At 36.6% G+C, this 20,443-nt stretch overlaps 4 protein-coding genes across 4 annotated transcripts; 1 reads left to right on the plus strand and 3 right to left on the minus strand.

Moving 5' to 3' along the window:
• Positions 1-1,781: 1,781 nt before the first annotated feature.
• LOC133841751 (phospholipase A1 member A) lies at positions 1,782-11,242 on the minus strand. Its single transcript, XM_062274459.1, has 4 exons — positions 10,523-11,242; positions 4,072-4,812; positions 3,172-3,340; positions 1,782-3,095 (listed from the first exon to the last, which is right to left on the minus strand). The coding sequence occupies exons 1-4, from the start codon at positions 10,626-10,628 to the stop codon at positions 2,990-2,992; spliced, it is 1,122 nt and encodes a 373-aa protein (XP_062130443.1). The 5' UTR covers positions 10,629-11,242; the 3' UTR covers positions 1,782-2,989.
• Positions 11,243-11,659: 417 nt separating this feature from the next.
• On the minus strand, positions 11,660-12,966 carry LOC133850724 (inactive pancreatic lipase-related protein 1). The gene is made up of 3 exons (XM_062286900.1): positions 12,752-12,966; positions 11,927-12,685; positions 11,660-11,862 (listed from the first exon to the last, which is right to left on the minus strand). Exons 1-3 carry the CDS (start codon positions 12,895-12,897, stop codon positions 11,760-11,762), a joined length of 1,008 nt encoding a protein of 335 aa, XP_062142884.1. The 5' UTR covers positions 12,898-12,966; the 3' UTR covers positions 11,660-11,759.
• A 950-nt stretch (positions 12,967-13,916) lies between these two features.
• LOC133850646 (pancreatic triacylglycerol lipase) lies at positions 13,917-15,630 on the minus strand. Its single transcript, XM_062286784.1, has 3 exons — positions 15,231-15,630; positions 15,056-15,170; positions 13,917-15,005 (listed from the first exon to the last, which is right to left on the minus strand). The coding sequence occupies exons 1-3, from the start codon at positions 15,259-15,261 to the stop codon at positions 14,006-14,008; spliced, it is 1,146 nt and encodes a 381-aa protein (XP_062142768.1). The 5' UTR covers positions 15,262-15,630; the 3' UTR covers positions 13,917-14,005.
• Positions 15,631-16,126: 496 nt separating this feature from the next.
• On the plus strand, positions 16,127-20,007 carry LOC133847914 (uncharacterized). The gene is made up of 6 exons (XM_062283212.1): positions 16,127-16,383; positions 16,452-16,560; positions 16,612-17,559; positions 18,660-18,697; positions 18,813-18,921; positions 18,973-20,007. The coding sequence occupies exons 1-6, from the start codon at positions 16,347-16,349 to the stop codon at positions 19,922-19,924; spliced, it is 2,193 nt and encodes a 730-aa protein (XP_062139196.1). The 5' UTR covers positions 16,127-16,346; the 3' UTR covers positions 19,925-20,007.
• The last annotated feature ends 436 nt before the right edge of the window (positions 20,008-20,443 follow it).

Consider the following 20,443-nt stretch of genomic DNA (forward strand, 5'->3'; position numbering starts at 1 on the left):
ATGCGATTTCAGTTGAGTTCAGTTGTTTGGTGATCTTATCTGTATGCATTGGTTTTAGTACAACTTGAGCAAGGCATGATAAAGGTACTCAAACTAGACTAGACCATGACTAAGTAGTTAGATGTAGGCGCCAATAACCTCAGAATTGGTCTTCAGATTTATCTTCTACATTTTGCCATTTTAACTAAATAACAAATAACACCAAAGAGTTTGTAAAGGGCTTAACTTAAAAATATATATTTTTTCATTTTACCTTACTATTGCACAATTTCCATTAAATAAAGAGCACGTTTTATTTAATTACTTTAAATAAATAAAATCTTTTTAAAATTGTGAATTTGTCCTCTTAAATTTCTTTTATTTTATTTTAATTTTACTTATTTGAAATAAAGCTCATACAACTCTTTTGCATAATCAAAACTATTAATAAATTAAAATTAAGGAAATTTGTTTACATTGTACAGAATATAGAACAAAATGCAAAATTTATTATAAATTATATATTTTGCTGCACCATCTTTTTTACTTTAATTTTACTGCACAATTTTTCTTTTTTTTTAAATTCGCACAAATTTCCTTTATATTATTTACTGCACTGACTACCATATCTTTTTGCACTTTACTATATTGGATCTTATATTTTAAGCGCACATCCTTTGTTTAATAATATAATGATTTTAAATTCCTAAATTCAACTTCTTTTTAGACGCACTTACTTTGTCCAGTAACTATAAAACATTATCTAGGCAAATAGTAATGATAAACCAACTGAATGTATATTTAACTTAAATGAAATTAGCAAGTATTTTACGTAAATAATATTAATTATAAACAAATTGTTCACAATTAAATCACTATGTATTAAAAATGTGAAAATTTTCTAACTAAAAGAGTCAATTCTTATACCGTAATTTGTACAGAGCAGCGAATATTATATGAATTAATTATAACATTTAAATGCATAACATACATTCATATAAATATTACTATTATCTATAGAGTAATTAATTTAATTGAGAATGTTATCGCCCGAGATACGTTGGTCAGTTGGTTGCAAAATCAGATCACGACCTTCGATAGGCAACACCAATAAAATTACAATTACGAAAACTGCTTGTGAAAGCGACAATACCTAGTTGAATAAGCTTTGTTAATATACAACATAACATAACATGTATTATTTAAATATTTAGGATTCTAAATGTGTTTTGGATTTACTTATAAGTTAGGCACAAATTTTGAAGCTTAAAGTAAAAGTTTTGGCCATTGGGGCGTATGTGTAATATTAGCATTATTCAAAACAAACAAAGTCTGTATATATGAAAAGCATTAACAATAATACATAAATGCTTATAAACTATATAGTTAATATATATGTATGTATATCTAAATATAATATGCGTGTCTCAAAAACTTAAAAGTTCTCGACAGGAGAGATGAACATTAACGAGGCTCTCGAGGCTGTCGTCATTAGATCAACTCAACTTATTTAGTTATTTGATTATTGAGTTATTAATTTTGTTGAGAGGCGCCAAAGCTCTCAAGGCTGTGTGGACAATAATAACAAATATGTTAACCAAAAAGCCACAGTGTTTTTTGTTGTTTAATCAACTTACAACGTACTATTATACATACTATAAATAATAAACTGAACTCTAGCTAAAACTGAAATACTAATGAAATAGTTAAAGATTAGACAAGACAGTCTGTATATACATAATTAAATATGGAAACCTTAACATAGCTAAATATGCCATCATTAAATGCTTTTGTGAGTAATCTAAGTGTACATAAACAAAGTAACAACAAAAAATAATACCATAAACTGGATTCAAGTGTATATCATTTCAAGCATATATTAAAAGAGCATAAAACAAGAAACCGGTTACAACTGGGGTAATACAACATAATATAAAACTAATGTATGAGTAACTTACCTACAATAATAAATATATGTACTTACTCGTACTTGGGTGCTGAGTCCTTCAGCTCCATAGTTAAACTCATCTAAGTATTGTCAGATATATAGACGCACAAAGAATATACACAAACACACACACACACACTAATTGGAATTATTCATTATAAATGTTAAACGAGCTAAGTAAACAAAGAGATTCTCTATAAGACTTCATTACATTGGTGGAATCTTGCGATTTATTCAAGCTTTGTATATACTCGTATACATAAATATATAAATATTTTTATTGCAATTTCACAAACAGAAATTCTTTGTGTTTCCTGTGAGTTTGGTTTTTTTTAACATTTATTAAATGTATAAAATTTAAAGACAACAAAAATGAAACTATATAAATATACATACATATAATAAATATAATAATTACAAGCAAGCTCCCTTTTCTGGCAACACCCGCCCAATGTTGTATAATTTAAATGATCTAGTCTAAAAGGTATTCAACAAGTATTCATATTACCGAAATCAAATCAAATATACATATTGCAAAAACATAGCAATAAATATAAAATTAAAGCATTCACCTTAAGTTGCAATCTGCAGAAATATTAAAGCCGATTTGTGTTTAAAATCAACCTGTTTATTTCATGAATGAAGACTATAAAATCCGACTATATGATCTACAAAAATTATATGAGTACCCGTATCCATAAATATAAAGGCTTATCAAATTATACCCGATGAAATGTATTTGGAATTCAATAAAAGAACATGTTAAAAAAATTATGCCAAAAACAAACACACTGAAGCGTGTTTCTCTATTATGTTCTACCTTTTATTATCCAGCAAAACTTCAGCTTACAACTTAATGATTAGATATAGATTTGTACAAAGCGCGGACAATTGGAACTGGGAGACATGGAAAAATGATTTTGATTCTCAACGTCTCCCAGCGACGATGGCGGCAATAAAACTAACAGAAACAATTCAAATAAATACAGGATCATAATTAGGAAACAATCTACTAAAATCACAAAAGTGCTACAATATGAAATATATTCCCTCCTCGCTCGATTAACGTCGTACTCCTTGATACTCGCCATTCGCGCGCCCCTTGCCTGGAAATCCTCGAGCAAAGGGCGCCTTCGCATTAGTCGTTACATAATAGTTGCCGCGTGCTCTGCCGAGGATAAAATGACCGAAAGTAAGTGAGTCATAATATTACGTATACGTTAGTGTGTGTTTGGAATACTTACTTGTGAGAACAGTGTTCGCCCATCAGCACATACTCTGAGTCCTTGGGCTCACACCAGCCTATCAAATAGGTGAATAGATTGGGACAGGGACCAGCATAGAAGCCGCGTGTTGAAGTTATGGATTCAATAAAGTATGGCGTAACTTTAGTGTGATCGCAAGCCAGCGTTTCTAAAGAAATTATATTTAGAAAAATATATTAGTAACTTCATTGAACATAAGTAGAAAGTTTTTGCTCGAATTTGATTTCTGTTTTATTCGCATAGACATTCAATAATGTTTCCTTGGACATATCATACTTTGGATTTCATTTTAAAGCATTTAAACTTTTTAATTTTAGAAATAATAAATGGATATTTAAGTCTCTAAACTTCAATAATGTTTCTGACCGACTTAAGCTTTAATTTTGACAATATTTTCATTCAAAATAAGCATTTAAACTTTGTACCTTTTACTTAAAAGTTGAGATTTTCGAATTCAAGTTTACTCGAAATCTATTTTAATTTGATTTGAAGAGAGTTTTAGTAATGTTTCAATCTAACGTTAGATTTCAATTAAAGTTATTAATATTTAAAATTTTATTTTATTTTTCAAATAAGTTCAAAGTAGGTCTGTAGATTTTATTTAAATTAACCTCAAAGTAGTACATATAATTTTGTACTCATTTTTTAAAAATATTTTGCAGATAGAAATGTACTATATATAAAATAAGTATAATAGTATCATAGGCTAACTAAGATACTGTGGTGTTTGACTTTGTTGACTTCAAATAAAAATCCACTTCATTTCTATTCGACTTTTGTGCAAGTTCTTTATAAATAGTTAACACAAGTTAACACATACATAAATAACTTACTAAATTTAATTGAATACTTCTTCCCCTTTCTCCTCCAAATACTTACGAAACAAGGTGGCTGATCCGACACAAGCTGGTTGTCTGGTGCCTCCATTCACATAGAAATCCGCGTGTCCACTGGAATGCCATTGACCCAGAATGCCAGCACCTGTGTGCATCACATCCACAAAGTGCGCATCGCTGGTGTCCAAGTCGCGTGAATTGTTCGCACCCGCATAAAAGAATATGGTGGGATCCAGCGCTGTGATGCGACCAATCTTGCCCTCATCGGGCTTCAGATAGTTGGCCACCAATCCGGCAATGTGTGCACCCACACTGTAGCCAATGAAGTGCAGATCATCGGGCTGAACACCGCGTGGATGCCGCGCCAGATACTTGACCAGCTGCGAGATGCAAAGACTGCCAAAGCGAGGGGCCCATTCCATTTGGCTGAGACACGGCTCCTTCACAGCATCGCTGTAGTCCACAATAATGATGTTGTAGTCACCCACAGCGAAGTAAGCTTCCCGCAGATCCGGACTGGGACTCAGCAGACGGCCGCCACCAAAGCCATGAATGATGATCTTGGTGGCATGACGAGGATTAAAGTGTGTGTAGTACAAGGCATTCGCATCGAGCACGTCGATGAACTCGGGCTGCTCCTGGGTGCGTCGTGTGTAGAGATAGAACTTTATCTTGGGATGTGGACAGCGATACGGTTTCTCTAGGCAAGATTCTGTCACATAGACGTTCGATTGATTTTGGCCAGCGGCCACAGCAGCGGCCACAACAGCCGGATTTTGTGCAGCTGCAAAGAGGAGATTGAATTATTGGATCATTTACCATATAGTAGTTGAGCTCAACAATAATGATGATGAGGCTGCTGCTGCCTCCATCGCTGCAACTCCTACTCTGGACAAACAAGTTTTGTTTGTGGCTTCGAGCTGAGTTACATAAGCTGCGGGCGACATTGAATGTTTGCCGATTTACTGCAAATGTCATGCAACATGCATTTGCAACATTTGAGTGTGACTTCGAGTTCGAGTGGATGTTGCAACTGGCAACTGGCAACTCTGTTGCTCTGTTGCATTTCTGCAATTGTGCGAAAAGTAAAAGTCTTTCAAATGCGCCTCACAACAAAAACGGAAGCAATCTCACCGCACAACTTGCGCTCGCTTTGTTGTCGCTTATCGATTGTTGTTGGCAGTTTGTGGGTTTTATTTTGTTGTGTTTTTTGTTGGCTATTTATAACAGAGATCGTACTGCGCACCGTGACATAACTGGGCTGCTAAACGGGTACTCGCCTCCATTCGTTTAACATTCATATGCATGATTCATAGCCACAACCATAAGGAAAACCACCCATACACAATGAGCTCAGCTGGTGACGTCTTAAGTAGACTGTGCGAACAGTTCACACCTCGGTTCATTTGAGTTTAATTACTTGCATACAATATTTAATTAGTTGCAATCACTTTGAATTAGTTCAAATTTATTATTAAAGCAAATGTGTTTAATTTAATTATTTAGAAAATTGTTTGACAATTGTAAATGCAATCTATTTGCACTGGAACTGATTGTGAGTTAAAAAAAATTAAATTACATATTTAAAAAAATTGTGCCTAATTGTTAAATTAAAATTAATTGTTTTATTTAAATTGTAAGTTTTTCTGAGTTAGACAGCTATCATATATGGTAGTTAAGAGGGCTTGAGTATGAGATACCCACTACATATTTTCAATTTCAAAAATGAATGAAAAATTTAAATAACCTTGAACTGTGAGCAAAATCGTGAGGTAAATATAGGCAATAAAAAGGTAAGATTTCTTCCTCAATTTTGTTGATATAAGTTTTCCATTTTTGGTACCCTTAAAGTGTATAATGATTACTTTTTATTGCTTAATTCTAAGAATAGATAATTAGTTGAAGAATGAGAATTGGATAACGAGCAAGACTCTTAAAATGATGAGAAGCCCTGTAATATTATGAGAATTGATGTAATAATGAATCGAAACTAGTTTTATAATGGTTTATATAAAATATTTATTTATATAGGAAACAAACTCTTCAAGTTGTGGGATTATTCAGTATGTATGAACGCACTTGGAAGACAGTTGAACAACGCCCTGGTAGCTAAAAGCCTCAGCTTGTGAACGAATCGCTTAGAACTCTTCACTGCGCTGTGTGCATATTAATTGATAAATTAAATATCTAAGTATTACTTCAGAGAATCGGCCTTCGTCGTACAACGTTTGCCCGATAATTGGCCCAAAAGCATAGATAGCTAAAGTTTGGCCTGGCCAAGATGCTGAACCAGCTGACTGATTTCGCAAGGCAACCGGTCAGCAAATTGGTTGCACTTGTTGGTTGCAGTTGCACAGCAAGTTGAAGTTGCAACGACAGTTGCGGCATTGACTAAGCGTTCACTTGTTGGCTTGGGGATTACTGCGCCTTTTAGGGCATCCGGCACAAAACTAAAACTGCTCACCTCATGGCACAGTGAACACTCGTGTGTCACAAGTTGGATTTCTCTATATAGCCAGCGACTTGTCATAATGCTGAAATCGTTTGTAAAAATTAAACATGCAACATGCGATTGTTTTACACAATACTGAACTCTTTTCCCCCAACATAATTCGAGTACATCATGATTATCAGCTGAAAGAAGCTTCCCTCTCTCTCTCTCTCTTTCTCTCCTCACTCCCCCGCATGCAATTAGCAATGGGTTGAGTCGTGTTTATGCTTCAATTGCGACGAGTTTCAGTTACTTTTCACAATCGCCAAGCAGCTGTCTTCATGTCCGTGGGTCGTGTTTATATAATCCGACCAACTGGACAGCTGGACAACTGTGACTTGGCTTTTGGACATGTACTTGCTCCGTTAACATTACGCAGATCTTTTGCTTTACTTATTATTTTTCGGGGTTTTTTCGGCCAAACTTGGACTGGAAATCTTATAACTGCTTTGCCAGTAAACTGCCGGAAAACTCAAATGAAAATCTCGCAGTTGACCGCCAAAAAAATATGAAAATAAAAACAGAAACTTTAGTTCAAAAAGCCCAAAACGGAAGCGCTGCCAAATGCGGAAGACACTTGCAAGCAACAACAACAATACTACCAGCAACAACAACAACTAAAACAACAACATCAACAACCCACAACTGCAAGTTGTGCTCATCATTTTGTCTGCTTCGTTTCGCTTTTTGTTGCTGTGCAAGTGAAAGATGTTTTTTTGTTGTTGTTGTTATTGTTGTTTATTGTTTTTATTGCTTTCATGCTGTTACTATTATTTTGGTTTCTTTTGTTAACGCCATCTCTTTCATTTATTGGGTTGGTTTTCATTCGATTGTAATCGCAGTTTTATAGGTTTTTATGTTGTGGCTTTCCATCAAATCGTTTTGCCATGAGACCATTTTCATCAGTGGTTTTGTGGCACGAAATTGATATCATATTCAACAAATTCACGGGGATCATAGACTTAAAACCCAAATTAAAACAACGAATTACAAAGTTGTTGGAATCTTAAGCAGATCTCTGCAGTTGAACATTTCGCTTATGGCAAAGAGTTTTAATTGCTGCATAGATTTTTGTCTCATATATCAAACGCCCAACAATCAATTGCTCAACTATGCATTTCATTGGAGCAGTTTTTTCTTTCAAAACTCTTGGCTAACCGACAGCTATTAAGCTTGTCTGGCTTTAAAATTACCACTTCAAATACCAAATGTGTTTAGAAATTAAATTTTAAACGAGCCTACCATTAATTTGATATATAGAAATCTATCTGATGTGCGTGTGCTTACAATCTAGAATTATGATTTGTTCTGAAGAAAATTACACGATTTTAAAATATTACTTCTAACCTCTGATTTCTAGACATGATCAACAGCAATTTATTATTGCCATGGGGTATAATTATTACTACTCTACACAAATGCAATTTTATTTTTTTGTGGGTTTTTAGAATGTGCCGAATTGTTTAGCTCAAAGTTGAACTGCGAGTTGCGAAGGCCAACAGAAGTAGTAGCAACTGCTCATTAACGGCTAATTTTCTATTTCAAATAATTCAAAACCGTGTCATATAAGCAAAGAAACGGAAATTCTTGCAAGGTAACAAAAAATGTATCGAAATTAGTTTTCGATATAGTTTTGAAGGAATTTCAAAAGTTGAGGCCATAAATAAAATTATTCTATTATTTTATTTTATTATTATAAAAGTACATTATTCTTGCCAAACTATTTTATATATACAATTTGATTTATTTCTTTGAAACTGGCAAGAAATAAATAAGCTTTTACACAAGCATACAACTTTGCTTATGCTCCAGCAACGAAATCAAATTAATTGACTTGATTAACAACTGGAAAGTTGGTGACACGCTTCGTGAAATGAGCGGAAGAAACGTCATAAATTAAAAGCAATTTTAGTGTTATCCAAAAAAAGTGTTGAGCTGCGATATCATCGCACAATCGGTTATACAATGTGTAGCCTCGTTGAGTTCCCGCCACAACCTCCAGTGCACTTTAATTAACATAAATCCGAGCAGCAACCTCTCTGCCTTAGCACTTGACTTTGGCCGTCACATTCGCCCGCCTGCCATGACACGCACTTTTATATTGCGCATACGCCCCATTGGCTAGACAGAACTGCTCATACGCCAAATGATTGTTGATGACACCTTTGACAGCAAAAATACCCCAACAACAACAACAACGAAAACAACATTCAAATGGCAAGTTGAGCCGCAATTGTTGCGAAATACTGCAAAAGAGCAGCTGAGCAGCGAAGGGTGTCAAGGTGCATTATGTGAATAAAACCACAATAAAAATTGAGATATGAAAAATATGAAATATAGTAATATGTGATACTATAATTAAAATAGATGGCGAGTAATTAAGAGTGCAGTTGAACGGTAGCTACAGCTGGTTAAGCAGACATCAGCCAGCCAATTTATTAACTGGGCCACAAAAACAAAAAACCAAAAAAAAAAAAAAAAAAAAAACTGTCTGACTGTCTGACACCACACAAGGCAACTTGCCAATGATGAGGCACTTTATTGATGCCTCTTTGCTTTTCTTCTTCACTTTGTGGATGAGCCAAAAATATGCGTAACATATTTGTAAAAACGTCAGCCGAAATAACATGCGTTGACAATCGTAACAACAACAACAAAAATGGTCAAAGAAATATTATTGTGTTCGACTTGATCGAATGACACAACTTACAGTGGTTGTAAATATAAAATATGGCTTTTGGGGAATACCAATTTAATTGGATAAATGATACAAACGAAATTTATACAATTTTTGTGTGTGACTTAGGAAATTTAAATATTTAGAAGCATAGCATTTAGCAGTCATTGAAATCCAAAAGAAAAAAAATAAAAAGTGGCTATATTCGATGAAAATTTAAAATTAAGTTATAAATGGAAAAAAAATTGATTGGGAATAACAATTGAATTGGATGTATACAAAATATGAAATTTATACAATTATTATATTTATTTTTAAAAATTTTAATATTTAATTAATTATTTGCCTCGTAATTTTATAGTTTTCACAATAACAAAATATGTAAAAAAGGAAACTATCTCTGTCTAAATAAAATTAGTTTGTAAGTCACATTAAATTTATGATTTAATTTTATTTAAAATAAACTTAAAAGAAATATTAATATATAAATTATTTAAAGAAATTAAATACATAACATCTTATACACAGCATAAATAATGAATATGTAAATCAATTTCTCGAAACAATATGCAAATTCAGCAATTAACACCAATGACTAAGTTATTTCTTGAGAAATCAATAATGCTCGTAACATGTGTGAATTATTTCAAATTTGCCAAAGTTTCTCTTGCACTTTGGACACTGTGCGGGGCCAGAGTTTGAGGCTAAGTTACGATATAGTATTTCTACTTGAACGGTGGCAAGTGTCTATTCATTGCTGCCATTGGACAAACATGCATATAAATAATTATAAGAAGGCAGTTTTTATTACTGTGTACTTGTACGTGCTATGGAGAGCATCAACCTTAAACAAACTGTTCAATGCTCAGGCCATAAACAAAATCAATTTCAAAATATGCCGCCGTTGTTTGCTGGCTGGCAAATGGCAAAAATATATGTGAAGCAAGGTCGCCTCATCGAAATGGAAATTTTGTTTTATGTTGTTGGTAGACTAACGCAACAATGAAATTGTGCAACTATTTATGCAGTTGACGCAAATTTCATGTGTCAACAACCAACGATGGCCGGCACGCCCCAACGAGAAGACAGCAACAACAATGGCCACGGACAGACAGCATCAAACAGCGATGACAACGTCAATTCAGAAGAAAGCCAAAAGGCAAAGATAAAAAAAGGTGCAAAGCTGCCAGGGCGAAAGTAAAAGCTTAAAACTTAAATGCTATTTTGGTAATATATTACTTTTTGATTTTACGTCTGCGGCGGAATGTCTTTTTAGCACAGAAACTTAAATGAAAAAAAAAAGAAGAAAATAAACTGGAAACAAACCGGCAAAATCAGCATGGAAAACGATGCAGGCGAAGAGCAGCGGCAAAAGCCGCCAACTTGACGTTGAAGATGATTCAATTCCACTGCGGCAACAGTTCAACGGCATGTTTGGTCGACAAAGTTCAAGACAAAATGGGTCAATTGTCAGGTAATTAACTCGTTGTTGTTGTTTGTTTGTTTTTTGTTGTGTAACAAACAATAGCAAACACACACTCACACACTTTTCTTTTTCTTTCTATTTATCAGTTTTTGTTTGTTTGTTTTTACAATCTTTTCGATTTTCTTTAGGTCAAGGTTTATGTAGAAGCAAATGCAATTCGCGTAGGTTTTCTTGATTTTTATTATCTTTGTTATAGTTGTTGTCGTTGTTGTTGTTGCTTTTCTCAGTTGCCAGTTTGGCGCGCGTCAACTGTGGTCATTGGACTCGGAAACACTCTCGATTTCGAGACTGACGACGCTGGCGCGGCATAATTCCGCACGAAATGTTAGACAACAATTTGCGGGCCACGCGCGAAACGCCCCAAAAAACCGACGTCAACTCAACGGCAATCAACAACAACAAGAGCAAACCACTTGATCTTGGCTTTCACGGGAGCGCACGTGTCTTATCCCCGAACAGAGTGAGCAAAGAGAGCGCGAGTGAAAGAAAGAAGAGAGAGCGCACGCAATACGAAAGTTGAAATTGCAGCTGGAGACGTGCGCAACGTTTGCGCGTTGACGAGCAACTGAAGCTCAAGTTCGTGGCTTAAGTCTTTCGTTTGCGCGACGCGTTCGCCCAAAAAGGTTTTTTGTGGAGCAGAGCGCAAAAAAGCTCTGCGAGCAGCGATAAAAGCTTTGGCGTGTTCCGAAATTCAGTAAACATTTTTGAGTTGACTATTTGAAATTAGATTCGTAAAAGAGAATTTAATTTTATTATTTTTTAATGCTACTAAATTGTCAAAAGCAAAAAAATTAAAATATTAAATAAAAATAAAATTATCAAATTGAAAAATCTAGACAGAATTTAAAAATATTAACTTCCATACAATACCGAAGTCTTAAAAATATTATTTCAAATATGAACAAATTGTATATTTAACATTATTTGTAATTTGTACTTTTTTCATTAGTTATAGTAAATCACTAATTTCGGAAGTTGTTATTATTGATTGAATAAAATAAATTAAAATTCAAATTCGTTCACTTTCATGCGAGTTCTTGCTGTGAATTCAAATTGCACACTACAAATATTTATAGGCTATAAATCATTGCTATCAGCTACCTCGATGACCACATCCACCAAAGGTCCTTTGGCAAAAGGATGCTTCTCATGCGTGCTGAGGAAATAGGAGCCAGTAGCGCTGCAAAATATTGAAATTGAAATAAATCAATTTAAATAACTTATCAACAATAAATGCCACTCACTTCTCAGACACAAAGTATCCCATTTGAGTGTTCGGCATGTGGGAATAAAGTCCGCAACGTTGTGTGAAAAACTGCAGCCAGCCGCCGCATTGTTGCGCCCAAAAGCCACGATCGCTGACAATTGACTCGCCGTAGTAGACAGCGGCGCGATAGTGATTGCAATTGTAGAAACGCCATTGGTTAACATAGCTACAGCCACGTTGATTCAAGTGCTCGAGATTGGGATAGAAATCCGCATGTCCCATTGGCGGCAGCATGGAGAAGACAAAGGGATCCGTGTGTATCACATCCACAAAGTCCGCATCGCTGGCATCGAGTTTCTCGTGTCGCCACTTGGTCATGAAACCAGGACCAGCTGGATCCAGACCCGTAATTCTCGCCAGCGGCTGTTGCACATAATTCGCCGACATGCCAGCGATCTGAGCGCCCAAACTGAAGCCAATCAAGTGAATATCTTCGCGCCTATAGATGCCTGCCTCAAGCAGACCGTCTATGAACTGTGCCAGGCACTTGGACACCACACGTGCATTCTGCACAGCCCAAGGATAGTAACAAGGCCACTTCACAAGGCTGCCATAGTCCACGGAGATCACGTGCACCGCTTGCGTCTGCAGCAGCACATCGCGCACTTCGAGATTGGGCGTCAGACTGCGATTGCCAACAAAGCCATGAATGAGTATTTTAAGTGGCAAACGTGGCTCAAAGAGTTGCTCAAGCGGATTGAGTGGGTTGAGCAAAGTGGGCGAGTCTCGAGTGGAGCTAGTTAAAGGAAAGATATAATATGTTATAGACTTGCTAAGGAGTTGCTCTAGTAATGTCACTCACTTGGTGTAAAGCCAGAAATTGATGCGAGAATTGGGACATTGCTGCTGGGCTGCCACGCACAATTCGCTGGGTATCAACTGAGAATCGCCATTCCTTGCAAGCAACAGCAGCAGGAGTAGCTGAAGAAGTCTCCAATATTCGCACATTACGAGAGTCTGCAATACTTTGGCTAGCTAACTCTAATTGATATGCTATTTAATTAGTTCATGTCGTCATTGAGGTATGCATCGGAAATGAGCTGCACCCTTATGGCGTTGCTGATAACGCGTCGCTCGACGAGGTTCCAATTATTGCTCTAGGTCAGGTTTTAACATGTGCGGGCTCGACTTAGCTTCAAACTTGACAATGGAAATGCGCCCGCAAAGTCACACTTCATTGCGAAGTCTCTTAACAATTCCCACACAACTTAATTAGCACTGTCAATATTGGCAATACTTCCGGTTAGTCTTGGTCTAATTAGTTGTTCTGGTCGTTCGACTATCAAGACTTAATCAAAACTATAACTGTATTTGATTCAGTGCTTCTTTATATACCCTGTAGCCAAAGCGGAAGCACAGTTTGGCTGATTAGAACAATAATGTAAAGGAAACACTATTGATTAGATAGTTTATTGATAGCCCTTAGTAATAAGCTAGCGCCATCTAGCGCAGAACTGCGCATGTTGTAATGATTGACATGCGATAATAATAATTTTGTGAGAGCGCCATCTAGCGACTAAAGGGACAGCAAATCAATTGTGATGAGTAAAAAAGGTAAAAAGAAAATGTTTTTCAGTTAAATTATTTTGCTCTTTAACACTTCGTGAAAACGTGATCCCCTTTAAATTAAATTACGCATTAAGCTAAACTAACTAATATGTAATGTAATGAGAATGTAAGTAATGCAAGTTTGTTAATTGCTAGCGATAAATTTTAAGTGAAACTAATAACAGATGTAGGCGTGTTTTTTGCAATAAATAAAGCTAAAAACAAAGCACGAAGTTGCAAAATTCTGTATATAAAAGTGAAATTACTGCAACCCGACAAGGTAAAAACATAAACACTGCCAATAATACAAGTTCTGTTATGAAATTAATAAATAAACTACTGGCGCCATCTAACGATAGGCAGCGCACCTCAATGCATATATTAATAAATTGCAGTTGGCAAGTTGCAGATAAAATCCGTAATCAAGATAAATATATAAATGAAATTTATTAGATCTGTTAGTAGGCAGTATATCATAAATGTTTATTAAATACTATCACAATTTAGCTTAAGTTAGCGGCTCATCAAGCGCCTCCTGCTCCTTATAGACCAACTGTTTTTCCAGTTCGTTGATCTCGACATCATTGGACTCCAGTTCTGGAATTGTTTCACCCCATTCCGGCTCGTAATCATCTTCTATTTCATTATGCTTCGAATGGAAATGGAATTTTGCAACGTATTTAGTGTTATCCGCCTCCTCCTGCATGCCCAATGCAAAAGGCGGTTTGCTGTCCGTCTTGAGGAAATAGACACCTTTCACTTCCTCAGACACACGATAGCCCATCAGTGCTTGCGGTGCACGTGTGGAGCAAAGACCAAAGAGATAGACTAACCAGCTGGCGCATTGACGACCCCAAAAACCCAGCGTCGAATTAATGGACTCGCCATAGAAGCGAGGAGCTCGCTCATGATTGCAGCTACCCGGATCATCGGGATTCTCCTCCATGCAGCCGGGTTGCAGTGGCCCAAAGTTGGGATAAAAATCGACATGCCCCATGGGACGCAGCATGCCACGACCCAGAGTATCTGTGTGTATCACATCCACAAAGTCCGCATCACTTGGATCCAAGCGTCGCATATCGCTGCCCAGGATAAAAAGTGGCTTTGCTGGATCCAAGCCCGTGATGCGTGTCAACTTGCGCTGCACATAGTTGGCTGTTTGTCCAGCCACCTGGCCACCCAAACTAAAGCCAATGATGTGGATCTGATCGTGTTGCACAATGCCGTGATTCTCCAGATTATTGATGAGTTGGGCGAGACATTTGCTGACCAATGGGAGATTCTGTACCGCCTGAATATAGCAGGGATATCGGACCAGAGGAGCATAATCAATGGAGATCACATAGACATCCTCGTTGTCCAGGAGCACGGGACGTATATGATTGTTGGGTGCAAAGTCGCGATGCCCTGTGTAGCCATGCAGCAGTATTTTGAGTGGACGTGGCGGCTGAAAGTCCCAGGGGTTGAGATCGAGGGGATTTAGCTGGACGGGAGCATCGCGAGTGGCGCTAATAATAATGAATAATTATTAATTATTTAATTATACAATTATACTCACTTGCTGTAGAGCCAGAAGGTAACATTCTGATTTGGGCAGTCGTTGTTCTTGACCACAAAGCAGGCGGCATCAAAAAGACCCACTAAAGGATTTCCAAAAGAAAAATCCACGGCAGCTAAAACCAAAATGAAACATTAATAAATGTTGCTCGATCGTAAATATATTGAATAGTTACCAAACACCAAGAGCAGCAGTGTGGACTTCATGACGCGAAACTTCTAAGCCAACTGTGTGGCAAGTAGCGAAAGTGCGCGCTATTTAAACTGCCAATTTGTAGGCTTATCAATGGCAGCGATCTGTCTGCTGCCTGGTGTCGGCGCAGCTGCGAGACATATACATATAAGCACCCACACGAGAGAGCCAACACTCTCAGACACTAACGCATTGTGAGGCACTCAGACTCTAATTCGCGCGTTTTTGTGTGTGGTTGCTAATTGGGTCAAAAAAGAACGAAAGTGTCATTGGTCGTATTTCGAATTTTCAATTTTAAATATTGCTTAAGGCGCTCAGTAAAAGCGCCATCTATGTACCATGCGCAGCAACGAAAAAGTTAATGCGGCTGTCATAGCAGGCAGCTTTTAATAGATGACAAACTAGACAAACATATCGATGCATTTTCGAGAAAATATCGAATATAATTTTTAAAAATGCATTTTTTAATTTGTTCGTTATGAATTGGAAAAAAGTATGCAACTGAATATAATTCAATAAAGTTAAAAACTACAAAATAAAATATTTTATTAAAAAAAAAAACTTAAGTTAAGATGCTTGAAGAAGCGATCCGCTCCACTTGCAATTTATTAAATTAAATACAACTATTGAAAATAGAAATATCCGACTGTTGAATATCCGGCATTGCTGTAAAAACGTAAACAATGAATTCTGATAGCAACACAAGTGGCAAAATTTTCTTGAGTTGAGAATTTTTCAGCGCCATCTAGTGTTGAGTTGTAAGCGAAATATTGTAGGGGAAATTCAATATTTACCAACAAACGTTAAAAAGAAAACGGCTTTAAGCATATTATAGTGCATAATTTTATCAACAAATTCGTGAAAACGTAATAAAGTAAATTTCAGTTTTTTCACCAAACTAAACGTTAAATTTATTAAAGCATATTTATGTTTGAGATAAGTGGGAAGAAGGACTAATTAAAATATGGTCGTGCTTTTTGTAATGAGGAAACCACTTAAGACAAAAAAGATTACACTATACACCTTTAAAAAAAAAATGATGTTTAAATAGCGCGAAGTTTCGTTACTTTTCACACATCTGACTTAGAAGTTTAGCAACATGAAGCTATTATCTACAGTCCTCCTCTTGCTGTTTGGTAACTATTCAATATATACATTGACTGTATGACTAGTGAAATTTGTTAATTTTTAATTCCAATTTTAGCTGCCGTAGGATTTCCTTCTGGTGAAGCCATCATCGGTCGATATCGTTGCATTTTAGTTAAAAACCACAATTGCCCGAATAAGAATGTTAATTTCTGGCTATATAGCAAGTGAGTCCATTTCCATACTCAAACAAATTATTATTAACTCAAAATTTTCAGAACCACTCGCGATGCTCCCGTTAAGCTAGATCCACTCAAACTTAATCCCAAGGACTTTAATCCGCCACGTCCACTCAAAATACTTCTACATGGCTTCATAGGAAATCGCGACTCTGCACCCAATAATTATATACGACCCGCACTCCTGAACAACGAGAATGTCTATGTTATCTCCGTTGATTATGCTCGTTTGGTGAATGCTCCATGCTATTTAACTTCCATAAAGAATCTCCCATTGGTCAGCAAATGTCTCGCCCAGCTCATAAATAATCTGGTGAAGCAGGGCCTTGTACAGCACGATCAGATCCACATCATTGGCTTTAGCTTGGGTGCCCATGTGGCTGGACAAACAGCCAACCATGTGCAGCGCAAGCTGAAACGCATCACGGGTTTGGATCCCGCCAAGCCTTTCATCAATGGCGATAGTTATAAACGTTTGGATATAAGCGATGCAGACTTTGTGGATGTTATACACACGGATAGAATCTTAGGCTTGGGGAAGCCCGTGGGCCATGTGGATTTTTATCCGAACTATGGGTCACATCAACCCGGCTGCAGGAAGGAGAATCCCTTGACTCCGCAAGTATGCAATCACAATCGTGCTCCCCGCTACTATGGAGAGTCCATTAATTCGACGCTGGGTTTTTGGGGTCGTAGATGCACCACGAAAGAATATGTTAAGCGTCGTTGCCCCAAAAATAGCCCGCAAGCTCTGATGGGTTACCATGCCACAAAGAAATTGGAGGGCTCCTTCTTTCCCGTGACTGGCAGCAAAGCGCCTTTCGCGCTGGGCAAGGATAAGCAGGCGGATAGCACCACAAACGAAGAGGACTTCGATTCCGAGTTCGATTTTGATTCGACGCCTACTGAATTCGAAGATGATTATGAGCCAAAGTGGGATGAAATATATCCAGAACTGAAGACCAATGATGTCGAGATCATAGAAGAGTAGAATTGATCAATATTGATCTATATTGTAATGAAACATTTACATGGTTTACTAATCTATCTATCTAATAAAGTTGCATGCAATTATTTCTCTTGATGTATTACTATTTTCATGGAGATCAGCTGCCTAGCGATAGATGGCGCAAGATCACATATTATTAGTAGAGTTTTTCTTTTCAAGCATTTCATTGCTGATTGCAAAACGCGTAAATTCTTTTTTTTTAATTCGCATATTTGAATATTGCTCAAGGCGCTCAGCAGGAGCGCCATCTATGGGCCATGCACAACAACAGTAAAGTTATAGCATTTAGCTTTTATCAGATTAAAAATATCGTATTAACATTATAAAAACTTAAATTATCTTATTTCGCAATCATTGTGAAAAAAACATAAAATTAGTTAAATATAAATTCTAATTAATGCTGACTAATTAATGTTGACAAGAAAATTGTGTCAAAAAAGAACGAAAGTGTCATTGGTCGTATTTCGAAATTTCAATTTTAAATATTGCTTAAGGCGCTCAGTAAAAGCGCCATTTATGTGCCATGTGCAGCAACGAAAAATTTAATGCGGCTGTAATAGCAGGGAGCTTTTAATAGATTGCAAACATATCGACGAATTTTCGAGAAAATATCGAGTATAATTTTTGAAAATGAATTTTTTAATTTGTTCGTTATGAATTGGAAAAAGTATGCAACTGAATACAATTCAATAAAGTTAAAAACTACAAAATAAAATATTTTTTAAATTTATTAAATTAAAATACAATTATTGAAAAAAATATCCGACTGTTGAATATCCGGCATTGCTGGAAAAACATAAACAATGAATTCTGATAGCAACACAAGCGGCAACATTTTTTAAAAAGAAAACGGCTTTCAGCAAATTATAGTGCATAGTTTTATCAACAAATTCGTGAAAACGTAATAAATTTTAGTTTTTTTACCAAACTAAACATTAAAGTTATTAAAGCATATTTATGTTTGCGATAAGTAGGAAGAAAGACTAATTAAAATATGGTCGTGCTTTTTGTAATCAGAAAACAACTGAAAACAAAAAAGATTACACTACACATCTTTTAAAAAATGCTGTTTAAATAGCGCGTGGTTTCGCTACTTGCCACACATCTGGCTTAGAAGTTTAGCAACATGAAGCTATTATCTGCAGTCCTCCTCTTGCTGTTTGGTAACTATTCAATATATACATTAACTGTATAACTACTTACTTTTGATAATGTTTAATTCCAATTTTAGCTGCCGTAGGATTTCCTTCTGGCGATGCCATTATCGGTCAACATCCTCGCATTTTAATTAAAAATCACCATTGCCCAAATAAGAATGTCAATTTCTGGCTATATAGCAAGTGAGTCCATTTCCATACTCAAAGAAATTATTATTAACTCAATATTTTCAGAACCACTCGCGATGCTCCCGTTAAGCTAGATCCACTCAAACTAAATCCCAAGGACTTTCAACCGCCACGTCCACTCAAAATACTTCTACATGGCTTCACAGGAAATCACGACTCTGCGCCCAATAATTATATACGACCCGTGCTCCTGGACAACGAGGATGTCTATGTTATCTCCGTTGATTATGGTCGTTTGGTGAAGCCTCCAGACTATATAGCCTCCGTAAGGAATCTCCCATTGGCCAGCAAATGTCTCGCCCAGCTCATAAATAATCTGGTGAAGCAGGGCCTTGTGCAACACGATCAGATTCACATCATTGGCTTTAGTTTGGGTGCCCATGTGGCTGGACAAACAGCCAACTATGTGCAGCGCAAGTTGACACGCATCACGGGCTTGGATCCCGCCATGCCTCTTATCTCCGAAAAAAATCAAAAACGTTTGGATATAAACGATGCAGACTTTGTGGATGTTATACACACGGATAGAGTCTATGGTATGGGGCAACCTGTGGGCCATGTGGATTTTTATCCGAACTATGGGTCACACCAACCCGGCTGCAGGAAGGAGAAGCCCTTGACTCCGCATGTATGCAATCACGATCGTGCTCCTCGCTACTATGGAGAGTCCATTAATTCGACGCTGGGTTTTTGGGGTCGTAGATGCACCACGAAAGAATATGTTAAGCGTCGTTGCCCCAAAAATAGCCCGCAAGCTCTGATGGGTTACCATGCCACAAAGAAATTGGAGGGTTCCTTCTTTCCCGTGACTGGCAGCAAAGCGCCTTTCGCGCTGGGCAAGGATAAGCAGGCGGATAGCACCACAAACGAAGAGGACTTCGATTCCGAGTTCGATTTTGATTCGACGCCTACTGAATTCGAAGATGATTATGAGCCAAAGTGGGATGAAATATATCCAGAACTGGAGACCAATGATGTCGAGATCATAGAAGAGTAGAATTGATCAATATTGATCTATATTGTAATGAAACATTTACATGGTTTACTAATCTATCTATCTAATAAAGTTGCATGCAATTATTTTTCTGATGTTTTACTGGCGCAAGATCACATATTATCAGTAGAGTTTTTCTTTTCAAGCATTTCATTGCTGATTGATTTTTTTTAATTTGCAGATTTGAATATTGCTCTTGGCGCTCAGCAGGAGCGCCATCTGTGGGCCATACACAACAACAGTAAATTTAATGCGGCAGTCATAGCATTTAGCTTTTGGCAGATTGAAAGTATTGTATTTACATTTTAAAACCTAATATTATCATTTTTTCTTAATCATTGTGAAAAACATTTAATAAGTTTAATATAAATTCTGTATACTAATTAAAGTTTACAAGAAATTTAGCATTACTTTATGTTTGCTCGTTTTGCGTGAGCAGTAACCGATAGTTGCCTGCACAGTGACTCACGCTACGATAGTGTCCAGCACTAGCACGACTTGCAGTAAACAACAACAAAACGT

Source organism: Drosophila sulfurigaster, chromosome 2L (assembly GCF_023558435.1).
Source record: "Drosophila sulfurigaster albostrigata strain 15112-1811.04 chromosome 2L, ASM2355843v2, whole genome shotgun sequence".
Classification (NCBI taxonomy): Eukaryota; Metazoa; Arthropoda; class Insecta; order Diptera; family Drosophilidae; genus Drosophila; species Drosophila sulfurigaster.

Coding starts and splice junctions, on each gene's coding strand:
- LOC133841751 (XM_062274459.1), bottom strand. CDS start 10,628: ATGCCGTTGAACTGTTGCCGCAGTGGAATTGAATCATCTTCAACGTCA. Junction 4,813..10,522: donor TTTCCATGCTGATTTTGCCG/GTTTGTTTCCAG, acceptor TCCTCTTTGCAG/CTGCACAAAATCCGGCTGTT. Junction 3,096..3,171: donor GGCGAACACTGTTCTCACAA/GTAAGTATTCCA, acceptor TATCCTCGGCAG/AGCACGCGGCAACTATTATG.
- LOC133850724 (XM_062286900.1), bottom strand. CDS start 12,897: ATGTGCGAATATTGGAGACTTCTTCAGCTACTCCTGCTGCTGTTGCTT. Junction 12,686..12,751: donor AATTTCTGGCTTTACACCAA/GTGAGTGACATT, acceptor TCCTTTAACTAG/CTCCACTCGAGACTCGCCCA. Junction 11,863..11,926: donor GGATACTTTGTGTCTGAGAA/GTGAGTGGCATT, acceptor AATATTTTGCAG/CGCTACTGGCTCCTATTTCC.
- LOC133850646 (XM_062286784.1), bottom strand. CDS start 15,261: ATGAAGTCCACACTGCTGCTCTTGGTGTTTG. Junction 15,171..15,230: donor ACTGCTGCTCTTGGTGTTTG/GTAACTATTCAA, acceptor TTTTGGTTTTAG/CTGCCGTGGATTTTTCTTTT. Junction 15,006..15,055: donor ACCTTCTGGCTCTACAGCAA/GTGAGTATAATT, acceptor CATTATTATTAG/CGCCACTCGCGATGCTCCCG.
- LOC133847914 (XM_062283212.1), top strand. CDS start 16,347: ATGAAGCTATTATCTACAGTCCTCCTCTTGCTGTTTG. Junction 16,561..16,611: donor AATTTCTGGCTATATAGCAA/GTGAGTCCATTT, acceptor CAAAATTTTCAG/AACCACTCGCGATGCTCCCG. Junction 18,698..18,812: donor GCCACACATCTGGCTTAGAA/GTTTAGCAACAT, acceptor TTCCAATTTTAG/CTGCCGTAGGATTTCCTTCT.